Here is a 23,021-nt window from a genome sequence, read left to right as displayed (position 1 = left end):
CAGAAGAACCATGTATACTGTGAAGTTAGAGCAAATATTCATATTTTTCCTCTACATAGACTAGACAAAATTTATTATAGGGCGTTAACGCTTGTCGTATATAATAAGCTTGTATTAAATATGATTGAACCACATAGTTACTACTTTTTCTTTATAATATTTGAAAGGCACAACTTAAGAGGGCTAATGATGAATTGGCAGATGAAAAACGAGAACTTACAAGGAAACTGGAAAAGAAGTCTCAGGAACTTGAACATTACAGTGGTATGTTTTTGTAGACCTGAACTGTTTTACAAAACATCTACACATTGCTGTTTTGTTTAATGTTTGCCCACAGTAAGACATGGAAATTTCATATGGTTGGATATATTTTTTTTTTTTTTTTGTAAACTGCAAGAATTGGGAAACATGTCATGAATCTGTTACTTGTGAGTCAATATAGTGTGCCTTGTTAGTATAGTGATGTGCATTGGTTTAATGTTAGTTTTGTTCTTATTAAATTAATAGTGTAAGGTTGTAATGTAATAAATGTTGCACTATGACACAGGAGATGAAAATCTTTAAAAATTTGTGTAAAGTGTACAGTGCATGTCTCTTTAGGTTGCATTAATATAAAAGTCAAAATATGCTATATCAAGAGCTTCAGTTTTTAGCAGCAAATGCGTGTCATAGACTTTAACCAAATACAGTCCTCTGAAACCTTACAATTTTGACTACTGTGTTAACGCTGAGCTGCTTTGGGACTGTTGCTTTTGAAGGCCTTCCAAAGGGAATATAATATGTAAAGCTGTTTTTTCAGTTCACTGTAATGTGCAAAAAGATTGAGAAGTCTATTCATTGAATCATGAAAGCGAGACTACAGATGTTAATAATGGGAAGGGTATTGTGGTTTGATAAGTGGCATGACTTGATGAGCAACAGTTGCATGCAATAAAAAATTGAGTTGTGATTGAATATTCTGGATTTCAAATAGGTAGCAGCACTGTTACTCGTGTGATGTGTATGTTGCAGTGTTTTTAGTGCTGAATATGTACATAGGTTTCTGCTTTGCCCTGCATTTGTTTGCCTAGAGGCACCTTGTAGTATAAGATTTCTCTACCTAAACTCCAGACCATAATTGGTGTAATCAGATGCTTTATAAATTTAACTGTTATTATCTTATTATATTATTTAACTGTTATCTGTGTTCTCTGTATCTTCAAAGTTTTTAATGTATTGTATATGATTAATTATAAAAGAGCTCACAATAAATAGTATATTCAGTTTGTACCTTTTTCTGGCAAGTTAGACACATGTACCTCTGTGGCTGATGAGATCTATGTTTACCCTCCCTGTCTATTCCATTATCAGCGTGAATCTGCCTACATCAAAAAGGTGGTTGATTTGAAATCTGTAGGAGTTTTCATGTTACAGAGCGAAAGCGGAGTTTCAGAAAACTTGAGTCGGGGCTTAATTTTGACTGGCATGGTTTTTGGCTTATGCAATGAATCTTTCAGACTGATCAAGTGCTAGGGTTGTAGGCACTGTTGCACGTTACAGAAGAGATAATTAGTCATTGAAATCTTAATTGATGAGCATTTTTTTTTTTGCTGAGAATTTCAGTTAAGTCAGAAAATGAAGACATACTTCAGATATATATTATAGTACTTCACCCTTGAGGGTGTACCTGGTACTATCCTTTACAAATTCTTGTATAATTTTGGAACCACTTGCCCCTTTTCTGTCATTCTTTAATTTTTTATACTGTGAAAGTGGCAACTTTGCTGCCACTGCTTAGGAAAGCTCAGATCAAGGAAATGGAAGATCAAATAAATTTAATTCTAAAATTGCACAGCACATGTCCTGCCTCCGTAGTATAATCCACTTGTTCCTGCATTTAGTTATTGTCTAGACAAAAGCAAATATTTGTTTTTATTGTGCAAGTACAAACACATGAATAATTCTATCTATCTAATTCATTAAAGTACAGTATGTGCTTGTATTCACCAAGTCAAATTTGTAAGCTGTCCACATAATACACCTTTATTATAGGATGTTTTTTAGTAGGCCTCATTTATTTAGCTCATTGCACTTGCCCAGACTGTTACAGGGCTGCAGAATGCCAAAGTCCATCTTGGCAGTGCAAGCCTGTGCACAAACGTATTAAATTCTACAAGATTTACTAATGATTCTGTATTGCTTCAATGTGTAGATATCGGAGGAAAATTGAATTAAACTGGGAAAGTCCATTCCTTGTAGTTAAGGCTGTGCCAAAAGCCCCTCCAAATATGTTATTGTTAACTTATTCAGTTACCTTGTTTGTTTGTCTTGGTTGTCTTTGTAGAGGACTTGAAACGTTTAAATGACAAACTTGTAGAGACCAGTACTGCAAAAGTTGAACTTCAGTTGAAACTTGATGAACTCCAAACATCAGAAGTTTCTGTTAAGGTAGGATTTTCTTTTCTATTTTTTTCATATTTCATATATACACTTTTACAAAGAATGTATTGCATCAGAAAACTCCCATAGATAATATTTAGGCATACCTTTATCTGCTTCTAAATATTAAAATTTTATGAAAGATTGTTACATATAAGTATTTAGAGCAGCTTTATTTTATTTTTTTTGTAGTACCGTGAAAAACGAATGGAGCAGGAGAAAGAGTTGCTCCAAAATCAGAATGTTTGGTTAAATGCAGAACTCAAAACCAAAACTGATGAACTCCTTGCCGTCACTCGTGAAAAAGGCAATGAAATCTTAGAACTGAAATGCAGCTTGGAGAATAAAAAAGATGAGGTAATGTTAAAGAAATTTACCATACAACCGTTTATCCAGAAGCATTATTTGTATTTGCAGTTTTGTACTTGTCATTTGTCCATATCAAAACATTAAGTAAAAATAGCTGATTAAAATCTTAAAAAAAATGTATTTCATTTTTGGAAAGGTCACAAGATTAGAAGAACAAGTGAATAGTCTTAAATCTTCCAATGAGAGCTTTCAGAAGCAGATTGAGGATTTGATGGCCAAATTGAAGGAGGTAAAATGATTACTGTTTATACCATGGTTGCTAACCTTTTAAATGAAAGATATATATAAAGGTTTTTTTTTTTCTTTCCCTAGTCAAAAGAGCAGCAAGCAAGTATGGAAGAAAGATTCCGTAATGAACTTAATGCACATATTAAGCTTTCCAATTTATATAAGGTGAGACTAATAAATCCATTACTTCTAAAATGTAAAAAGTTAGAAACTTTCTATGTGTGCATTAAATATTTCTCTCATGTAGTGAACTGGTTACATCGGGAAATAGTAAAATTTATTTTATTCCAGAGTGCGGCTGAAGATTCTGAGTCTAAAAGCACAGAGTTAAATAGGGCAGTTGAAGAACTTCACAAGCTGTTGAAGGAAGCAGGAGAGGGTATGATTCTTGAATTGTTTTAATTTCTACAGTTTGTGAAAGGCTGATACATTTATGCAATATACTTTTTAAATCTGCTTGCAGTTTCTGTATTAAATGTTTCTTTCCTATTCATAGCAAACAAAGCCACTGAAAGAAGGATGAAGGAATTGGAATTGTGCAAAGAAGAAATGGAAGCGGAACTGAAAGGGAAAATTACCAGTCTGGAAAAAGAACTTGAGAATGCTAATGAGCTGCTGTCTGCTTCTAAGCGTAAAGGTACAGAATGCCAATACAATCTTAGCTTCTATACAATTCAGTATTGTGTGACTTGGTCTGTTTTTATAAGTAGGTTTGCATCTTAAATTTAATCTTTCCCATTTACGCTTAAAATTTGTAATTTAGAATCCTAATATGGATAAAAGAAACTGATGGTATAATTATTACTAAAGAATATGCACAATGTATTGATTCTAGGCTTTCTTGAAGCAAAATTTTAAGAACCATTTTGAACTGTGTTCTTTCAGTTTCAAAGTGACATGAAATAATTAAGCTTCTGTATGTTTAGATTTATATATCTAATATGATTTTTCTAGGGGTGTCTGTACTTACAGAGGAGGAATTAACTACCTTATCCCCTACGGCGGCGGCTGTAGCAAAAATTGTGAAACCTGGAATGAAACTGACAGAGGTATGGCTTTATGTGGGTTGTGTGTATGGAGTGTGGTTTTTGTGTAATTCGGAGCAATATGCAGAGTCGCTCATTTCATGTGTTTTTTGTTTTTAAGATATCTTAAATTCTGCTTATCTGTATATGCTTTCTTGGTTTGTAAATGTATTTTATATAATGCAAAATTCTTCATATTAGTGGGAGTTATTTGAGTTTTTTTTATTTTATGAATTGTTTCAGATTAATTTATTCAGGAGAATCCTATGTTGACCTAATGAAATACAGGTTTTTTTTTTCTGTTTCTTTTTTTTTTTTTTGTTACCGAATGCAGTTTGTTCTCTTTATATAATGCAATATATATTTGCACTATGTGGGTGGACTCTTAATGTTAAACAATGCATACTGTTAGGAAAACCTATTGTGTGGGATGGGGCGGGGTAGTTGGTTCACTATGTCATTAAAAGAATCCCACTAGATTGAAAATGGCAAAATTTTGCTAATTTAACGCTAAGCAATTCAAGATTCATTGTTCAAAACATGGCATAACTCTGCTTAACTGTACATTACACAAACATATGTTGACTACGTATTTGTAAAAGTCTATAGGGTGGTCCAGATCTAATTACGCAATTTTCATTACGCTGTAATTAAGTTTATTACATAGAAAATCACCCGAAAAATCCTGGACCATTGAGAAGTGTGCAAACTGACGACATGAAAAATAGTCTTCGCGCCAAACTGGAATCGTCCCCGCATAAATCAGTCATCCAGACGATCTGGATCTGTGTAGTTAGATCTGGATCAACCTGTATTAAGGACAGGATGCAAACAATAATTTCATTGCACTGATGCCTCACTAGATAATGCGGTTTGTTTTTTTTATGCCTCATGCTAATTTGGGGGAAAGTATTTGCTTATTCACCACATTTTGAATTTGAAATTATTCTCAATTGCGTTATTTTAAGTCATGTCCGGTATTGAACAAAAAAATTTTGTGGTTAAGTGTTGATTAATCTTAGCTTGTATAATGGTAACCTACACTTCATAATTCTGTGGGAATGTGATTTCTTGTTTTATCTGGAACTAGGAGGGAAAAATACTTCCTCTTTGCAAATTACTCAAACTTTTTTTTTTTCCCAGAATTGGGAACTTTTTTATTTATGCTGTGTCAGGGCAATTCTTAAAATATATCACAGAAAAAACATAAAATTAAGAAATATATAACTTCACTGGTACATCTAAAGGGGTCATTGGATAGAAAATAGGTTTTCTATGTGCCCACCACCCTTATTTCACATTTTATAGTATTTGCTTGAAAGGATGTTTTTAGTCTTATCTAAGCAAGTATGAACACCACTTAGAGGTATCTTTAAATTTTTTACCCCCCCTTGAAAGTTTATTTAAACATTTTGAGATTCACTTAATGTCTGTTCTGTCATGTGCTTCCAAACATGGGTAAAGTGTTTTGTTTTTTTTTTTTTTACAAATAAAAATATGTAGCAGAATAGCTATGTCTGTTTCTAATACAGAGGATTATTAGTACTTTTTGAGCAAATATTCATATATTTTTAATTCAATTTTACCTAACCTGAGATTTTATAGTAATTGTCTTATCTGGCTTCCTTGCCTTCTATTTACAGTAAAGCCTCAGAAGGAATGTACTGCCCCAATTCTGTAACAAGATAAGAACATGTAAAGCATTTTCCTAATCAAATTTTCTACTCATATAAATATTTGCTTCTCTGGAATATCTGCTATCTTTATTAAGAAGTGGCTTAACACTTGAATCACTGAAGCCTACGAAAAAAGTTGTAATACTGGGCCACCTTAAATTCCTTTACACCTCTTCATCAGCGTGCTTTTTTTACAAATGTGTCAATCAGCGCAAGCAGCATGCTTAGTCATTCCCCACTGAGGCAGCTGAAGTCAAGTCAGACACCAGAGTTTCTTTATCTAGGAATTGGGTGTCTGGAATTTTATAGGGTAAATAATGTATTGTTCTTTGGAATACATACATTTCATGTGTGTTCCTGTCTACAACGATCTGAAATAGTGTAGGATTATGGGAAATGTGAGAAATGTTGAAAACATAACTAAAACATTTTTAATATTATGGTAGTAATTGACAAAATGCTGACGTAAAGTGTGTAATGTATGAAGACTGAAGTCCAATTATCCAACACTTCCACAAGCGGTATAACAGAACAAGTGTGCTTTTATTCAAGTGTGACCAAAGAAATATAAATTCAATTTACTTGTTGCTGTCAATATGTAAAAACCGAATTCCATCTATCAATTGCATGGCTGGTTTAGAGGTAAGGACTGCTGCTCCTAAATCAAGAGGTTGCAGGTTCGATCCCCGGTCTTCCCCTCATTTTCCGTTTTGACTAGTGAGCTATTATGATGATAAAAACATACAAAAGGCACAAAAGAGGTACTTGGTTTAATTTTCATTTTGCTAGATATTCCTAAAGAAGTGTTATAAATGTTAGTCGTCTCTTTAATTTTTTAAATATACAGACATGACTGCTTGCAAGATGTCGTCTTTTTATATACAGAAGTACTTTCTAAGAATGTTATTTGATTTTAACATGTTTTGTAAATGTTAATATTTATGCAATTTTTTCTCATCTACCCCTATTGTAGCTTTACAATGCATATGTTGAAACTCAGGATCAGTTACTTTTAGAAAAAATGGAGATGAAACGAGTCAACAAATACTTGGATGAGATTGTCCAAGAAGTAGAGGCCAAAGCACCCATTCTTAAACGGCAGCGAGAAGAATATGAGCGAATGCAGACATCTGTTGCTAGTCTATCTGCAAAACTGGAACAGGCAATGAAGGTATGATCTAATTTTAAATTTCCCCTATAGGTGGTGTTCATCACTTTAGATGCAAGTAACCTCATTGTTTGGATACATTTAGGAAATTCACAGACTACAGAAAGAAACTGATGAAGCAAATAAAAGATCATCTGTGCTTGAGAGAGAAAACCAGAGATTTGAGTTATTGGCTGCTGATCTATCTAAACAGGCAAGTAAACTTTATTCTGACACTTGGTTTTTGAACCACTCAAAAACAAAATGTTCATACGTGTTTAACATAAGTATACTGTTAAGTTTTGTTGCAGCTTGCCATGTATATTTTATCTACTCAGCTTTTTTTCTTGTTGTGTTAATTAAAATAACTAATGTCCATCTACTGCATGATTCATATATTTACCCCTATTTGAATTGTACCATAAAGATCAGAGTGCTACTAATGGAACTGGAAGAAGCACGTGGAAATCACGTTATTAGAGAAGATGAAGAGGTCAGTTCTGCAGATATCAGCAGCTCATCTGAAGTAATTTCTCAGCATTTAGTCACCTATCGTGACATTCAGGATCTACAGCAACAAAATCAACGTCTCCTAGTGGCACTTCGGGAACTTGGGGAAGCCAAGGAGAGAGAAGAACAAGAAACAACATCATCAAGGTAAAAATATTTTATAAACTGCTGGGTGTTGGTTTCAAGCATTAACTTAAGTTAACCTATTTGAACTTCAGTGGTCTTTGTATGGTTACAGTGACATTGGATGCTTTTACGTGGATCAAATTTATTAAGAATTGACTGACATGTTCAAAATAACATGGCTGAAAATTAATGGGAGCAACATAGAGGTATTGCTTCCTCACAATCAAGTGACCTTGAGTTGAGTCCTGTATCTGGTCATCTCTCATGCTCATTCTTTCCCATGTTTTGCATTGGTGGTTCTACTTTCCTAAAGACATGCAGGATAGGTTAGTTAGTGATTTTAAAATCTTCCATTGGGTGTGTAAATAAGTGGTCCTGAGTTTGACTGGTGTTCCATTCAGGGTTGCTTCCTGCAATGTGCACAGTGTTGCCAAAACAGGTTTTGGAATCCTGCCCTGATACTGAAGTGGTTTTAAGACAAATGGCAACCTATAGATTACTAAATAGTAGTTTTAACAACTTTTGTATGTGCCCCATTTCCTTTGCAACTAATCCCAGACTTCTCTCCCGTGTGCCATTCAACTGTTACGATATTTACTTGCAACTCTAAGCAATAAGTAAGTCCAGTTTGCACACTGTTACTCAGAATTGTCAAAATGCAGTATGATGTGCATCTGTCGAACTGAATTGCTACTGGTTCCCATAAGGAGGCATGATATTTTCAATCTGCATTAAGCACTTGCTTTACTGCGCTGTAAGCCTAACGCAAGGGGGTTGCACATAGCTGCTTTTCCATCTTCTACTTTTAATGTGAGCATTTCAAAGCAATATGCAGACCTTCTCATGGAAAAACTGGACAAACAAGTTTTGAAGGTCACGACAAGGCTGACAATCTTCCAGTCACATTCCTCCCTGTAAATGAAAGAGAACTTGGTAGACGCATCGATGTTCATATTTACATTTACAAAGCAAATGTCTGCAAACTGCATATTTTGCCATGGATCACGTGGCAGAAACCATTACAATTGTATTCGAGGACACCCTGTCATCTTGTGGGGTTTAGAGTGGAATTATTTTGGACAACAGAGAGAGCAATTGCCAAGGCTGTGCCACTGAATAATTAGTTGCCTTAAGGCTTCTGACATAGATTTCACTTAGCAATTGGTGGGTGAGTGTTATTGGTTTAGTTAATTTCCCATTGTGAATATGCATTTTATTGTGTTGCCTAGGCTAAATTTTTCAGTAGTAACATTATACTAGAGTTGAGTTGCTTCGAGTACTAGGCTAATTGTTATGAGTACATGGATATAATTTTATTTTTCATCGCTACAGAGAGCTGGGAGAGATAGCAGAATTGAAAGAAAGAGATGTAGGGTTTTTTTTTTTTTTTTTTTTACATTTTTAAATTCTTTTTATGCAAAAATGGCAGAGATCTGGCAGCAGGTCAAGAGAAGTTTAATCTACCCAAACAACTGATTAGAATATAGAGATTTATTGCAGCTAGTAATGCACATTTGGTTATTTGCACTGTTAATCTGTTTTGCACAGTGTTTTTCTATGTTGATACAATCCCTTGTTAATTTGAGCTATTTAAAGTGCAGTCATTCTGAAAACTTGAAAATCCAAAAATTATTCCACAATTTGTAGGGAAATGTTAAATGTATAGCTTATGTGGCATTTCTTAAAAAAATTGATCTGCTTATTTTTATCTGAACTTGTTTGTGCAGAATATATGAGGATATTCTTTAAAAATAGAAACTGTAATATGAAACTATCGTGATAATTATCTTAATCAATCGGTATAGAAAAAAAGTGGTAATATTTTTCTCCATGTCTTCAATCTCTACTTTGCATACACTGCAAACTTAAAGGCTTAACTAAACTTTGAATTAGCAATGATTATAAGAAAAATCAGTAGGTTTGCCATTTTCATACTGTTCATTTGGATCCTAATTACCCAATGTCTAATAAATTTACAACCTGTTTAAGATTCTAAAAGATTCAAGATTCAAGTAAGTAAAGAGAGAATTTAAAATCATTTTACATCAGATATTAAAGTGTTTTAACATGGGATTTTGTGTCCAGAGTTTAAAGGTTTAAGGGACTTGATTTAAATAAAGACAAAAGGTACAAGTTTTCTAATTGCTGGCTATTTACTCAGATGTCTTATTGTTGCCAGCAATAAATCTGTTAATTCACACTGTTCACATTTTGACTTGTGTTTACAGCCCAAGTCCATATATTGTTTAATGGACAGTTCAGTATTATGAACTTTAAACAATCAGTCTTTATATGGCTTATTTATATGCCAATGAAGCTTCACCTTCAGGTCTTGTTCTTATTTGTGAACTATTAAGTTAATAGGACTAATTTTACAGATTTATAAATTGCTCTAGATATAAACAGTAAATGCAGTATAAAGATGATTACAAATACTTAATCACTTTTAGTTCTTTCATTTGTAAACTACTATGAGTAAAGACTACGTGCCTTAAATTATATTAAAGATAGATGTATAACGAACAGGAAGTCTTGTGAACTCCAGATACAAAAAATAGTGTTACTGACTGCATATATTTTGGTTTAGCAATCATGGGTGATATACTGTATACTATATGCTTTTATTTCACTTTGTTCTGGCAGTGAATCCTGTTGTATTTTCATGTGGTGCAAATGTACTGTATGTGTAATATATTTTCAGTGCCTCATTCTAAAATAACCTATAGAAAAGACACATTGCCTTCAGAAAGCTTTGTTGCAATTATTGTAAATAGTATTTTGCAGTTGGGCACATGAAAAAGATATAACTGTTTTCTGTTGCAAAAAGTACTGTCTATCGGAGGTATGTCTTTTTGACTGTAAGAAATAACTCTGTTCTCACTGGACAAATATTGTAGATGGCTTTTTACTGTATATACCAGTGGGTAGAGAGAACTCTGACAAAACTGAGCAAATTTAAGAATGACATTAAGATAATGCTATTCATTTTCTTAAATGACATTTGTAAATGGAATTTAATAGCAACTATCAGGATTCACTGGCCACACAGTTAAATGTCTTTAATTCACTTTTATAAAGTTAATTTAACTCTTAGGGCCGATTTTATACTTCACGCTCAGAACGCATACACACCCGCATCATGGCTGCCATGCGTTCACAGCGTTCATTTCACGCGTCCTCTGAGCAGGTCCTCAGAAATTAACGCGACGCTTGCGCGAGTTGCAGTACCAGCAAAAAGTCGGGGGGCGCAGTGTGCTAAAAGTCGGAAAGTGACGTCAGAATCTCTGTTTACTATCTACATGTGACACAGCCTCTATGGAGATCCTTCAGGGATCGATGTGTGCGCTTTGCTGTTTGATGAATGGTTCAAAGTGGTAAAGCAAAATGCCGACATACAAATGCATCCGTGGTGCTTTTATATTCAAGCGTCACCTATTCCAGATCGTAATGAAATGATACATTTTAAAAGTCTCACATACCATCTTTTGTGCCGTCTTTTTTTTTTTTTTACTTTACCTGCTGTCAGGTCCAAGAAGCTCGTAGCGATTAAAAACTGGGATGACGTTTACAATGGTCTGCTTTAATAATAAAGTAAACGTACAAGGTTAAAGTGGACATTTCGAGATTAAAGCCGAAATTTCCACTTTAATCACAATGTTATGGAGAAAGGCAGAAGGCAGACTTGCAATACGCTGTAGTCGCTGTGGTGTGTCGGTTAGAACACAGGAACTAATCCAACCATTTTAGGAACATCACTTTAATGTTGAGATGCCAAAATTTCACATGAAGTAGAACCACACATACACCTACTCACCTACCTGTACAGTTGTTCTAACAGGCAAACAACAAAATAAGACATTTAGTACATATATACATGTTATCTCACTATGCTATACACAGATGTCCAATAGGTGGCACTATAGCTTCACACTTTCAACTTAAGGTGTTTGCAATTACAATTTCAATGTGGTAATGTAAAATATTAACCTAACTACTAATTCAGAACAGTTCTCTCTCTAACTTTTAACACTTAACTTCTAAATATGTACATAAACACTTACATTTGGTCAACAACGCACAAACTTAAACTTTGTCTAGTGGCTCCAGTAGTTCTGGCTTTTTACGAGGTACATCTAACAAACGCACATGCTCACTGCACACGCCACGGTTTTCACGTGATCATACTTCAGTGCCTTAAAGGCACAGGAGCCTTTTTAACACAAATTACACGTTTTCACCGTGTCTTATTTTTTTCTCAGTGGCTCAAATGCAGCGCTATACATTATGTTGCCGAAGTGAAGTTGCAAAAAAAAAAATGCCATAAAAGATGGTATGTGAGACTTTTAAAATGTATCGTGTCATTACGATCGGGAATATGCGATGCTTGAATATAAAAGCACCACGAATGCATCTGTATGTCGGCATTTTGCTTCACCACATCGAAGCATCCATCCCGTAGGATCGGCAAAGAGGCTTTCTGTCACATGTAGATAGTTCCCGAACGTAATGACAAGATATATTTTAAAAGTCTCACATACCATCTTTTGTCGTCTTTATTTTTTTATTTTTGCTACTTAACAGCAACATAATGTATAGCGTTATATTTGAACCACTGAGAAAAAAAATAAAGGACACTGTGAAAACGTGTATTGTGATTAAAGTGGAAATTTTGGCTTTAATCTCGAAATGTCCACTTTAACCTCGTAGTTTACTTTATCATTAAAGCAGACCGTCGTAGAACGTCATCCCAGTTTTTAATCGCTATGAGCTTCTTGGACCTGACAGCAGCGGAAAGCAGCAATAGATTGCCACACAGAACAAATTAAATGTATGATATTCAAAGTCTCTGCACATTTAGAATCTTTACTTAACTAGCAAAATACCCGCGCTTTGCAGCGGCGAAGTATTGCATTAAATTTTTTATTAAGAAAATTTTACCTTTTTAATCTGAGGGAAAATATGCCAATAATTTAAGGATCTCTTTGTATACCATGTTGTCAGTTCGGCCATCCAATTGTAACATGACCAAGCTGTGCTCTGAGCTTACTCTTAAGCATGCAACGTACAGTTGGCCATGTGAACAGTAATCTTGTCTCAAATCTCAAAGTGACAGTTCTTTGATCGATGGTGATCACCTCGATAGACATGGTAATGGGGGTTGGAATGATAAAGGAAATGGGTACCTGAGCAATGTAAAGTAAGTCTAAAATACCTATATAATTATAATTGTAAAAAACAAACAATAAAACAGCGGAGAAGCCGTGGATTAAACAAAAAGGCTGTAGTTATCAGTAGGGAGACGTGAATCCCGTGGCGAAGCAAGGAAGGGAATGTAGAGACCGGAGTGACAGACGGTCTTTATATAGGCAGGTAGCCAACAACGTGGGAGGCGTTGGGATGGGGGACCCAACGCCACCTCACACGGTGACCGAGCTACAGGCTATGGACGTATATATGTACGTTAGCGTTGGGAACCCGTGTACCAAATTTCTTGAAAATGGGCCCATAAGTAACAAAGACCGTTGAAAAGTTCAATATGGCGGCCAACAATGGCATCATACCACTGAAATAAGTACGTACATTGGTTTCGGTTAGTGCAGGGAAGCCGCCTATCAAATTTCAAGAAAGATCGGACCATAAATGAGAGAGTTCAACATGGCGGACGTTGTTGACCGTTATGACCATTACGCGTAGAATTTCGAAATGAAACCTGCTTAACTTTTGTAAGTAAGCTGTAAGGAATGGGCCTGCCAAATTTCAGCCTTCTACCTACACGGGAAGTTGGAGAATTGGTGACATTTGAAAAATTTTAATATGGCGGCTGACAGTGGCGTCATACCATCGAAATAAGTACATCTGTTTCGGTTAGCGCAGGGAAGCCGCCTACCAAATTTCATGAAGATGGGGCCATAAATAAAGTTCAACATGGTGGATGTTGTCGACAGTTACGTGTAGAATTTCGAAATGAAACCTAGTTAACTTTTGTAAGTAAGCTGTAAGGAATAAGCCTGCCAAATTTCAGCTTTCTACCTACATGGGAAGATGGAGAATTAGTGATGAGTCAGTCAGTCAGTGAGGGCTTTGCCTTTTATTAGTGTAGATATCACTTTCATGATGAAATACATTAAAGTGTGTGTTACATTTTACATATAATTTCGTTTAAATGAATACTGTTAATTACACACATGGGGGAATAATTACACACATGGGGTTGTCACGGTGATGGAGCGATAGCACTGCTGTCTCGCAGGGAATTATGTTGCTGGTATTTCCTGCTTGTATTCCACACTGTGCTCCAGTTTCCTTCCAAAGATATGCAGATTTGGGGATTTGGTGCCGCTAAAATGATGCTAGTGTATGTGTGTTCTTGTATTCACCTTGCGTTGAGCTGAGGCCTCGTCAAGGGACTGTTTCTCACTCAAGCCCAATGCTTGCTGGAATAGACACATCCCTGGATTAAATCCATCAATCAATAAACATCCTTTTCAGAGAGATTGCGGTAAGGTGTCATCGGAATTTAATAGGTGTTCTAGGCAATTCACAACTCAGAAGTCGAACATGTTCTCACCACTGCCACCTGGTGGATTCCTCTGGATTTACGTAAAGTATGCGCGCAAGTATGAACACTACACTGCTTGCGTAGCAGGAGCGTCCGCTGCAGCATGTGTCGCGTGAAGTATAACTCCGGCCTTAGTAGGTTGTACGAGAGACTGTTTTTTTTTCTTCCGCAGCAAAATGCCTGTACATGGGTTTTTTTGTGTAGATTTTAAAATGGAAGCAAATGATGTTTACCCTACCTGAAAAACATGCAGCTGCTGTTCATGCATGCACATCCACTTCATGGTGACTGTTTTCCATCCTAAAGCCACTAGATCCAGTCTGTGGTGGGGAAAAAGTCCCTGTGAGATCTTTGAGCGTGCTTATTTTATTTTAATATTTTGTCTGTGCGGGGTCATAACAAATTGGTAGTTATGGGAGCGTTTTATGGCCATAGAGAAGGAAATAAAATATGGACATGGTGAAGAAAAATGTCTATTTCAACTTCAGTCTTGCAGTTTATTTCTTCCTTAAAATTAGAACACTGTGAACTTCATCTTAAAATGGATGTTTATTAGAGTTGCTCAAAACACATCGTAAATAAATGCTTTGTGTTTGAAGTTTACCCTGACCCAGTCACTAATGGTTATGTGCTTCATAAATGGACTTCATCTTGCCGAAGACATCAGTCGCCACACAGAATACATTAACTTCATGATATTCTAGCTCTCTGAACAATAGAATACTAAGATTTATACTTTATATTTCAATGGTGAGATCCATTAAGGCATCTTTATTAATTATTACAGATAAATTGTTAACTACTTTTTAAAATTTACAGTATACTATTAATAAACATGCCGGGTCACAGTGGCATAGTGCTGCTGCTTCGCAGTAAAGGGTTCATGTTCCAGGTGGTCCTTGCCTGAGTTAGTTTTTCTGATGGATTTCCTCTGTGTGCTTCAGTTTCCTTCAAAAGGCACGCAGGCTAGGAGATTAGTGCTGGTGTATGTGTGTGCTCATATTCATTCTGCAGTGAGCTGGCACCCCGTCTAGGCATTGTTCCTGACTCCGTTCAAAGCTTGCTGGGACTGGTACCACCCTAAATGGAAAAATGTAATAATTAAGCATGTATAATGAACATTTTTCAGTGTTCCTTAAAAGTTTAGATGAATTGCTGTTCTAAACAGATCACTGGTTTTACATTTATTACAGTTGGTTATTGTCTGGCAGTTGGTTATGTGGAGAAAGAAAATAGAAGTATAAGAGTTGGGGGTTGGTTGGTTTGACAGAGACCGTATTCCCACAATAAAGAAAGCTTTCCAGTAGCACATCCGTTTAAATTCTCAGGAAGCCTCGCCACAATATCTGTAAAAAGTAGGTGCACAAGCAGCTGTACATTCAATACAGAGAACCTTTATGGCAGTTATGACAAGGCTCCAAGAGGCTAGATGTTTGAATAAGTTTCCCACTGGTTTAATTGAATTGTATACATTTTGGGTTTGTGAGCTGGTGGCTGGGGACACTGTTTTGAGTGGGCTTACTTTATTGCATCTATACTGTTTTTAACAAACCTATCAAACCCCACTCCCTATTCTTCTGTTTCTTTCCCCACACAACCAATCACTGCACAATAAATGTCTGTGAAAGTAAAACTAACTATAAACTTAGAACATCGTGTTTAGAAATTTTAAAAATCATAGAGAGAATAAACATGTACTGTATAAGGAATACTTTTCAGTCTGTCCAGGGTCATGCCCTTCCCAGCAAACATTGTGCACCAGGCAGGAACAATCCATGGACTGGGCACCAGCTAATCACAGGGTGAACATGTCCACACACTTTCACTAGTAGTATCAATTTAGCATCACTAAATCCCCACATCCTTCATGACTTTGAAAGGAAATCGAAGCACATTGAGTAAATCCACCTGGAAACCATGCAAACTCCAGACAGGAAACTCCTAGGAACCACCGTGCCCCTACATATTTAACAAATGCTTTAATGCATTTCATCATGGAAATATCAAGGATAAATCTAAGTACTGTTTTCTAAATGTTCAGAGAGCTTTAATATCAAGAAGTTAATTTATTCTTTGTGGCAACTGTTGCCTACTGCTCCTCTTGGTGCAAGGGAAAGTGTATGCTTGGAATACAAAGCTTTTAACATGCTACTTTAATTTACTAGAGTTGCTCAATCCCCACCATAACTAAACATCATCCATTTTAAGATGAAATTTATAATGTCTTCCATGTTTATTATGAACACTGCCTTTCCGGGAAGTAACTACTGTACAGTAGGATGCAAAAGTTTGGGCAACCTTGTTAATAGTCATTATTTTCCTGTATAAATCGTTGGTTGTTACGATAAAAAATGTCAGTTAAATGTATCATATAGGAGACACACACAGTGATATTTGAGAAGTGAAATGAAGTTTATTGGATTTACAAAAAGTGTGCAATAATTGTTCAAACAAAATCAGGCAGTTGCATAAATTTGGGCACCACAAAAAAGAAATGAAATCAATATTTAGTAGATCCGCCTTTTGCAGAAATTACAGTCTCTAAACGCTTCCTGTAGTTTCCAATGAGAGTCTGGATTGTGGTTGAAGGTATTTTGGACCATTCCTCTTTACAAAACATCTCTAGTTCATTCAGGTTTGATGGCTTCCGAGCATGGACAGCTCTCTTTAACTCGCACCACAGATTTTCAATTATATTTAGGTCTGGGGACTGAGATGGCCATTCCAGAACGTTGTACTTGTTCCTCTGCATGAATGCCTTAGTGGATTTTGAGCAGTGTTTCGGGTCATTGTCTGTCTTGTTGAAAGATCCAGCCCCGGCGCAGCTTCAGCTTTGTCACTGATTCCTGGACATTGGTCTCCAGAATCTGCTGAAACTGAGTGGAATCCATGCGTCCCTCAACTTTGACAAGATTCCCAGTCCCTGCACTGGCCACACAGCCCCACAGCATGATGGAACCACCACCATATTTTACTGTAAGTAGCAGGTGTTTTTCTTGGAATGCTGTGTTCTTTTTCCTCCATGCATAACGCCACTTGCTATGCCCAAATAACTCAATTTTAGTTTCATCAGTCCACAGCACCTTATTCCAAAATAAAGCTGGCTTGTCCAAATGTGCTTGAGCATACCTCAAGCGGCTCTGTTTGTGCTGTAGGCGGAGAAAAGGCTTCCTCTGCATCACTCTCGCATACAGCATCTCCTTGTGTAAAGTGCGCGAATGGTTGAACGATGCACAGTGACTCCATCTGCTGCAAGATGATGTTGTAGGTCTTTGGTGTTGGTCTGTGGGTTGACTCTGACTGTTCTCGCCATTCGTCGCTTCTGTCTATCCGAAATCTTTCTTGGTCTGCCACTTTGACCCTTAATTTGAACTGAGCCTGTGGTCTTCCATTTCCTCAATATGTTCCTAACTGTGGAAACAGACAGCTTAAATCTCGAGGACAGCTTTCTGTATCCTTCCCCTAAACCATGATGGTGAACAATCTTTGTCTGCAGGTCATTTGAGAGGAGTTTTGTGACCCCCATGTTGCTACTCTTCAGTGAAAATTAGATGAGGGAAACTTACAATTGACCCCCTTAAATACTCTTTCTCATTATAGAATTCACCTGTGTATGTAGGTTAGGGGTTACTGAGTTTACCAAGCCAATTTTGAGTTCCAATAATGAGTTCTAAAAGTTTTGGAATCAATAAAATGACAACAGTGTCCAAATTTATGCACCTGCCTGATTTTGTTTGAACAATTATTGCACACTTTCTGTTAATCCAATAAACTTAATTTCACTTCTCAAATATCACTGTGTTTTACTTTTCTGTTTGTCTAACATTTTGGCCGCTTTTTTTCAAATGGTGATCAAATGCTAAACTTTAAGACTTGGCTTTGAAATGAAATATGTTATTTCAAGAAACGAAAACCTCAGCTGCACTGTTACATTTTTGTTGCAATGGTTCAGTGTATGTTCATAACTTTTTAATTCCTTAATATTTTTTAAGTGATATAAACTTTAGTCATTTGGACCTTAAGTACAATCTAGTCAAAATAATGTATGCAGTCCTTTTTTTTCATTGATGCAGGCCCATTTAGACAGTGACACTTTTTATTATTTTGGCTCTGTATGCCACCACAATGGATCTGAAACAAGTGTAGACTTACTGTTTAGGAATTCCAGCCATTTTTGCATTTCTGCTTAGTCCCCGTTCTCTCCCATTTCCAGGGGATCAAAAGTGTATGGATATTTGACTGACAAACTGATCTATAGCAAGGTGGGAACAGTTCTTTCATTATCTCATTAACTATTAAGCAGGTAAAGGGCCTGGATTTCACTCCAAGTGTGTAATTTGTATTTTGAAACTGTCAATGTGAACTCAATATAAGATCTAAAGAGCTGACCATGCGAGTAAAAACAGTTCATTTGGTTGACAGAACAAAACAAACCCTTTAGAGAGAGCGAGCACAGAAACACTAGGAGTGGTCAAGTAAATAATTTGGTACATTCTTAAAATGAAGGAAAAAAATGTTGGCTCAGCAACACCAGAAGGTCTGGTAAACCACAGAAGACAGCTGTGCTAAATGTTTGCAGAAATCTCTCATTGAAGTAGAAACTCTACAAAACATTTATTCAAACCAAGACTCTCCAGGAGGTAAACCTATCATTGCTAAAGTGTACAATCAAGAGAACACTTCATGAAAGTTAAAACTGAGGGATTTACTACAAGGTGCCAACCATTTGGTAAACCTCAATTATAGGAAGGACAGATTAGGCTTTGCCAGAAAACATTTTTTAAAAGGTTGTCCTGTTCTGGAACAGTTTTCTTTGAACAGCGTAAAATAAGATCACTTTATCCAGAATGTTGGAAAGAGAAGAGTATAGAGAGGATACTGATCATGATCCGATGAATACCACATCATCTGTGAAACATGGTGGAGGCAGTTATATGGCACGATCATGCATGGCTGTGGTTGGAAGTCGGTCACTAGTGTTTATTGATGATAGGAATGCTGGCCAAAAGTAGCAGGATGAATTCTGAAGGGTATAGGGCTCAACTATCTGCTCAGATTCAACGAAATGCCTGAAAAATCATCAAATGATGCTTCACAGTACAGATGGACAGTGGGCCAAAGCATACTGCAAAAGCAGGCCAGGTGCTTTTCAAGGTATTCTTCAGTGGCCAAATCAATCAACTGATCTCAGTTGGACATATTTCTGTCATCGGTTTTGCCTTTAACAAGTGAAATTCCAAGGAACAAGCAGCATCTGAAGAGCGCTGCAGTAAAGGGTGGAAACCCAGCACTAGGATTCCAGACTTTAGGCAGTCATTGAATTCAACCAGATATTGAAAATGATTGTTGTATTAATTATTGTTCGTCCAATTACTATTTGAGCACCTAAAAATAGGGGACCATGTATAAAAAATCTTTTCTAAAAGGTGCATAAAATATTTTTGTTAAACCCCCTAAATTAAAGTTGAAAGCCTGTACTTCAAACACATCTTGATTGCTCTATTTTAAATCCATTGTGGTGTACAGAGCCATAATTATTAAATTGTCACTGTCCAAATACTTATGGACCGACTGTTTCTTCTGTTGTGTCTCGTCTCAGGATTGTTAAATGCATGTGTTTGATACTTAGCTGTATGGTAGAATCATGACTAACTAATGGTTACTAAGAGAGCAATTAGTTTGTATTGACACTAAAGGATCAAAGATTTTTCAGACCAGAAAAATGGATAGCTTTCAGCAAATGGCTTAAGTATGAGCTAAGCCCAATAGCAGTGCCTGAATGTCAAACCTACTTGTTAATTCTGTGTAATAATAAAATGCTATTGTAATATAATGTTGAAAGTTTGATAAGCTGTAAAGTGATTAGATAGTAAACATTGTCGTCGTGGTTCATTTTGTGACCAGAATGAAAAGAAGAAACTTTCCAAATTTGTTTTATTTAACACGTAAGTAGGATGGAAAATGGGAACTCATACACCAAGTAAAGAAAAAAGTATTTAGGAAAGTTGTTAAATGAGCTAAATGAAATGTTTCAAATCTGATAGTAATGCAGTTGTTTTACACATTTAGGGTTTCTGAGCTGCAAGCAGACTTGGACAAAGCTTTAAGTGAGTTAGAGCAACTGAAGGACAGCCGCAACCATCAGATGCAACTGGTTGAATCCATTGTACGGCAAAGAGATATGTATCGTATACTTTTGGCACAGACTACTGGGGTTTCATTTCCTACTCCCGGTAAGTTGTTCCATATATGTTCAAATAAACTCTGTTTAGTGAGAGATGGCTGTTTTTATTTTTTAGTGCAGTTTATTCACAGATCATGTGTGTAAATGAGAGGGAGGTCAGGTATGGTGAGGATGCAAGGAGTAGAGTTGGCGAAGGTGTATGAGTTTAAATACTTGGGATCAACAGTACAGAGTAATGGGGATTGTGGAAGAGAGGTGAAAAAGAGTGCAGGCAGGGTGGAATGGGTGGAGAAGAGTGTCAGGAGTGATTTATGACAGACATAGCAAGTGTGAAAGGCAGGTAGCGAAGTTAAAGATGCTAAGATTTGTATTGGGTGTGACAAGGATGGACAGGATTAGAAATGAGTACATGTACATTAGAGAGTCGGCTCAAGATGGACAGTTGGGAGACAAAGTCAGAGAGGCGAGATTGCGTTGGTTTGGACATGTGTAGAGGAGAGATACTGAGTATATTGGGAGAAGGATGCTAAGCATAGAGCTGCCAGGCAAGAGAAAAAGAGCCTAAGAGAAGGTTTGTGGATTTGATGAGAGAGGACATGCAGAGGACAGGACAATATGGCAGATGATGATCCGCTAGTGGGCGACTCCTAACGAGAGGAGCCAGAAGAAGTATGTATTATGGTCGTCTTAATTTTTTTTTTTTCTACTTTACAGATGGAGTAATGCTTTAGTAAAGGTGGCCTGAATATTTTTATTTCTGTCTTAATTTTTTTAGGCTTTGTGTCAAACCAACCGCCACCCAGAGAGAGAGAGAAACTAATTTTGTCAATGTGTTGGCTGACACTGATGAGGCCTTTTACTCTTGGTGTTTTTAGAATGTAATAAAAGGAAAAACAGAAAAACAGACTTATATTTTTCCATTTGCTCTAAAGTGAAGGTCTTAGCATTAAACAGTCGGGGATCTCCTGTTTCAGATGTGAATGGGACAGAATCAGATGCAAAATGATTCCTTTATGGCAACAGAGAAGCATGCATTAAACATACATGTTGATCAGAGTGCAGAATAGTGGGATACAGGGACAAAAAAAAAACTATAGTAAATAGATCTGGATGTAACAGAACTGTAAAATACTGCAGCTTTGCATAGTGTGTCTGGAGTAATTTGATACCAAAATTGGTGTGCGTAAAACGGACATCTTTTTCTTTTTACAATCAAATATCAGCTTTTACCTTTTGAATAAGATCTTTCAAAAAATTTCAAAATTATTTTCAAATCACAATGATCCATCTGACAGCCATAATATGCACATAGCACCTTAAATAAGTAAGTCTAAGATGTCCATGCATCTTTTACAAACCCTACCCTGACTCCATTTTTGTTACGTTGTGTGGAAATCTTCTAATCCCCAGCTAGATGAAGATATCCTTAAATTTGTTTGACTGGCAGTGTGGTACACATTTTTGAGGTCTATATACACTTTCAAATGTTTTTTTAGATCAAGAATGTTTTTTTTCCTCAGACTTTTGAAAGTAAATTTAAAAATGTTTTAATTGCGAGTAAAAAGTGAGTATTAAAAAATATACTAATCATTCTTTCTAATAGTACTTCATATGGAACATACCATATTTACTCCGAGTGCGCCCAAGCAGAAGAAGTAAACATTACAGAATTCCATTTCCTCGTGTATGACACGCACCTGATTTTCTAATGCTAATTTTCGGGGAAAAAATGTGCGCGAGGTACACGCGTAAATACGGTATATGGTTTGTGTTGTGACCCTTTCTAATGTAGACATTTTGATAATCCATCAGTAATGTTTTAATATAGTAAACAAAACTAATTTAATTAATGAAATCCAGGTGTTTCAGAAGAATTTTCTGCTACTTCGACTCCTCGTCGCTCTCCTGCTGTCACACCAACAGTAGCAACTCCAGTGCAGATAACAAAAGAAGAATCCGCTGAAGTCATAGAAGCAAAAGCTGCATTAAAACAGGTAATTTTTTCTGTGAATGCCATTGTTACGTGTTGTGTGTGTGTGTGTGTGTGTGTGTGGTATAGTCGGGGTCTGTGGCTGTTCCGTTTTTAAGTAAATATGTGCTTAGGCTTATTTGGGGTTTTGGTGTGTGTGGTGAAGTGTGTCCTAGGGTGTGAATTGGTGTGATTGGCTTGGCGTACATTCACTTGCAAGTGAATGTGGTTCAGATGATTGTCTCATTAGCGCTCCAGAGTCATCAGCACCAGTTCAGCTGCATCCTTTCAAAGTGTGTAAAGAAGCTAGAGCAGGGCAAAAGGAGGAGAAAAAAAAGAACCATGAATGAGAGGGCAGTATTGTGTGCCTGAGACAGTGTGATGGAGAAGGGAGAGAGCGCTGAGTAGCCCCTGCGGAGGATTGGGCTATTGGCACTCCAGGAGCGGATCGTCCCCTGCTAAATTTATAGAGTGGCAGGATACGATGTCGTTAGGGCCTTCCTAGGTAGCCCAAAGATGCTAGGAGAACATAGTGGAAGACTGAAGGACAGCTGGCACAGGGCAGGTGGGACAAGAGTCAGAAATGAGGACTGCAGCTAAAGATATCTCCGTTAAGACCAGTGTGGTGAAAGCAGAAAGTATGTGATGACTGCATGGTTTTATTTAGGTTCCAACACTTGATCAGTTCTTGGATTTTAACTTGTGGACAGACACTGGTTTTATGAATGAACAGCACTGCACTATTTGCACCCATGTTTTGATTTTTAAAAACACCAAGCACTTTTCACGTACCTTTTACTGGCTGGCTGT

The 23,021-nt window shown here is 36.6% G+C and overlaps 1 protein-coding gene across 2 annotated transcripts in view; it reads left to right on the top strand.

The window, feature by feature from the left end:
- Positions 1 to 23,021, top strand: part of tprb (translocated promoter region b, nuclear basket protein) — an 87,621-nt gene that overhangs the window by 1,047 nt on the left and 63,553 nt on the right. For both annotated transcript variants that reach the window (XM_039735582.1, XM_039735581.1), the window contains exons 4-16: positions 168 to 264; positions 2,324 to 2,427; positions 2,611 to 2,775; positions 2,924 to 3,016; positions 3,100 to 3,180; positions 3,307 to 3,394; positions 3,512 to 3,652; positions 3,970 to 4,064; positions 6,690 to 6,887; positions 6,970 to 7,077; positions 7,291 to 7,520; positions 20,128 to 20,291; positions 22,103 to 22,236. In XM_039735582.1, coding sequence (XP_039591516.1) covers positions 168 to 264; positions 2,324 to 2,427; positions 2,611 to 2,775; positions 2,924 to 3,016; positions 3,100 to 3,180; positions 3,307 to 3,394; positions 3,512 to 3,652; positions 3,970 to 4,064; positions 6,690 to 6,887; positions 6,970 to 7,077; positions 7,291 to 7,520; positions 20,128 to 20,291; positions 22,103 to 22,236 — 1,698 coding nt within the window. The remainder of the gene's footprint in view (positions 1 to 167; positions 265 to 2,323; positions 2,428 to 2,610; positions 2,776 to 2,923; positions 3,017 to 3,099; positions 3,181 to 3,306; positions 3,395 to 3,511; positions 3,653 to 3,969; positions 4,065 to 6,689; positions 6,888 to 6,969; positions 7,078 to 7,290; positions 7,521 to 20,127; positions 20,292 to 22,102; positions 22,237 to 23,021) is intronic.

The sequence above is a fragment of the Polypterus senegalus genome, chromosome 14, assembly GCF_016835505.1.
Source record: "Polypterus senegalus isolate Bchr_013 chromosome 14, ASM1683550v1, whole genome shotgun sequence".
Taxonomy (NCBI): domain Eukaryota; kingdom Metazoa; phylum Chordata; class Cladistia; order Polypteriformes; family Polypteridae; genus Polypterus; species Polypterus senegalus.
The sequence above is the reverse complement of the archived record's forward strand: the minus strand, read 5'-3'. Positions and strand labels throughout refer to the sequence as shown.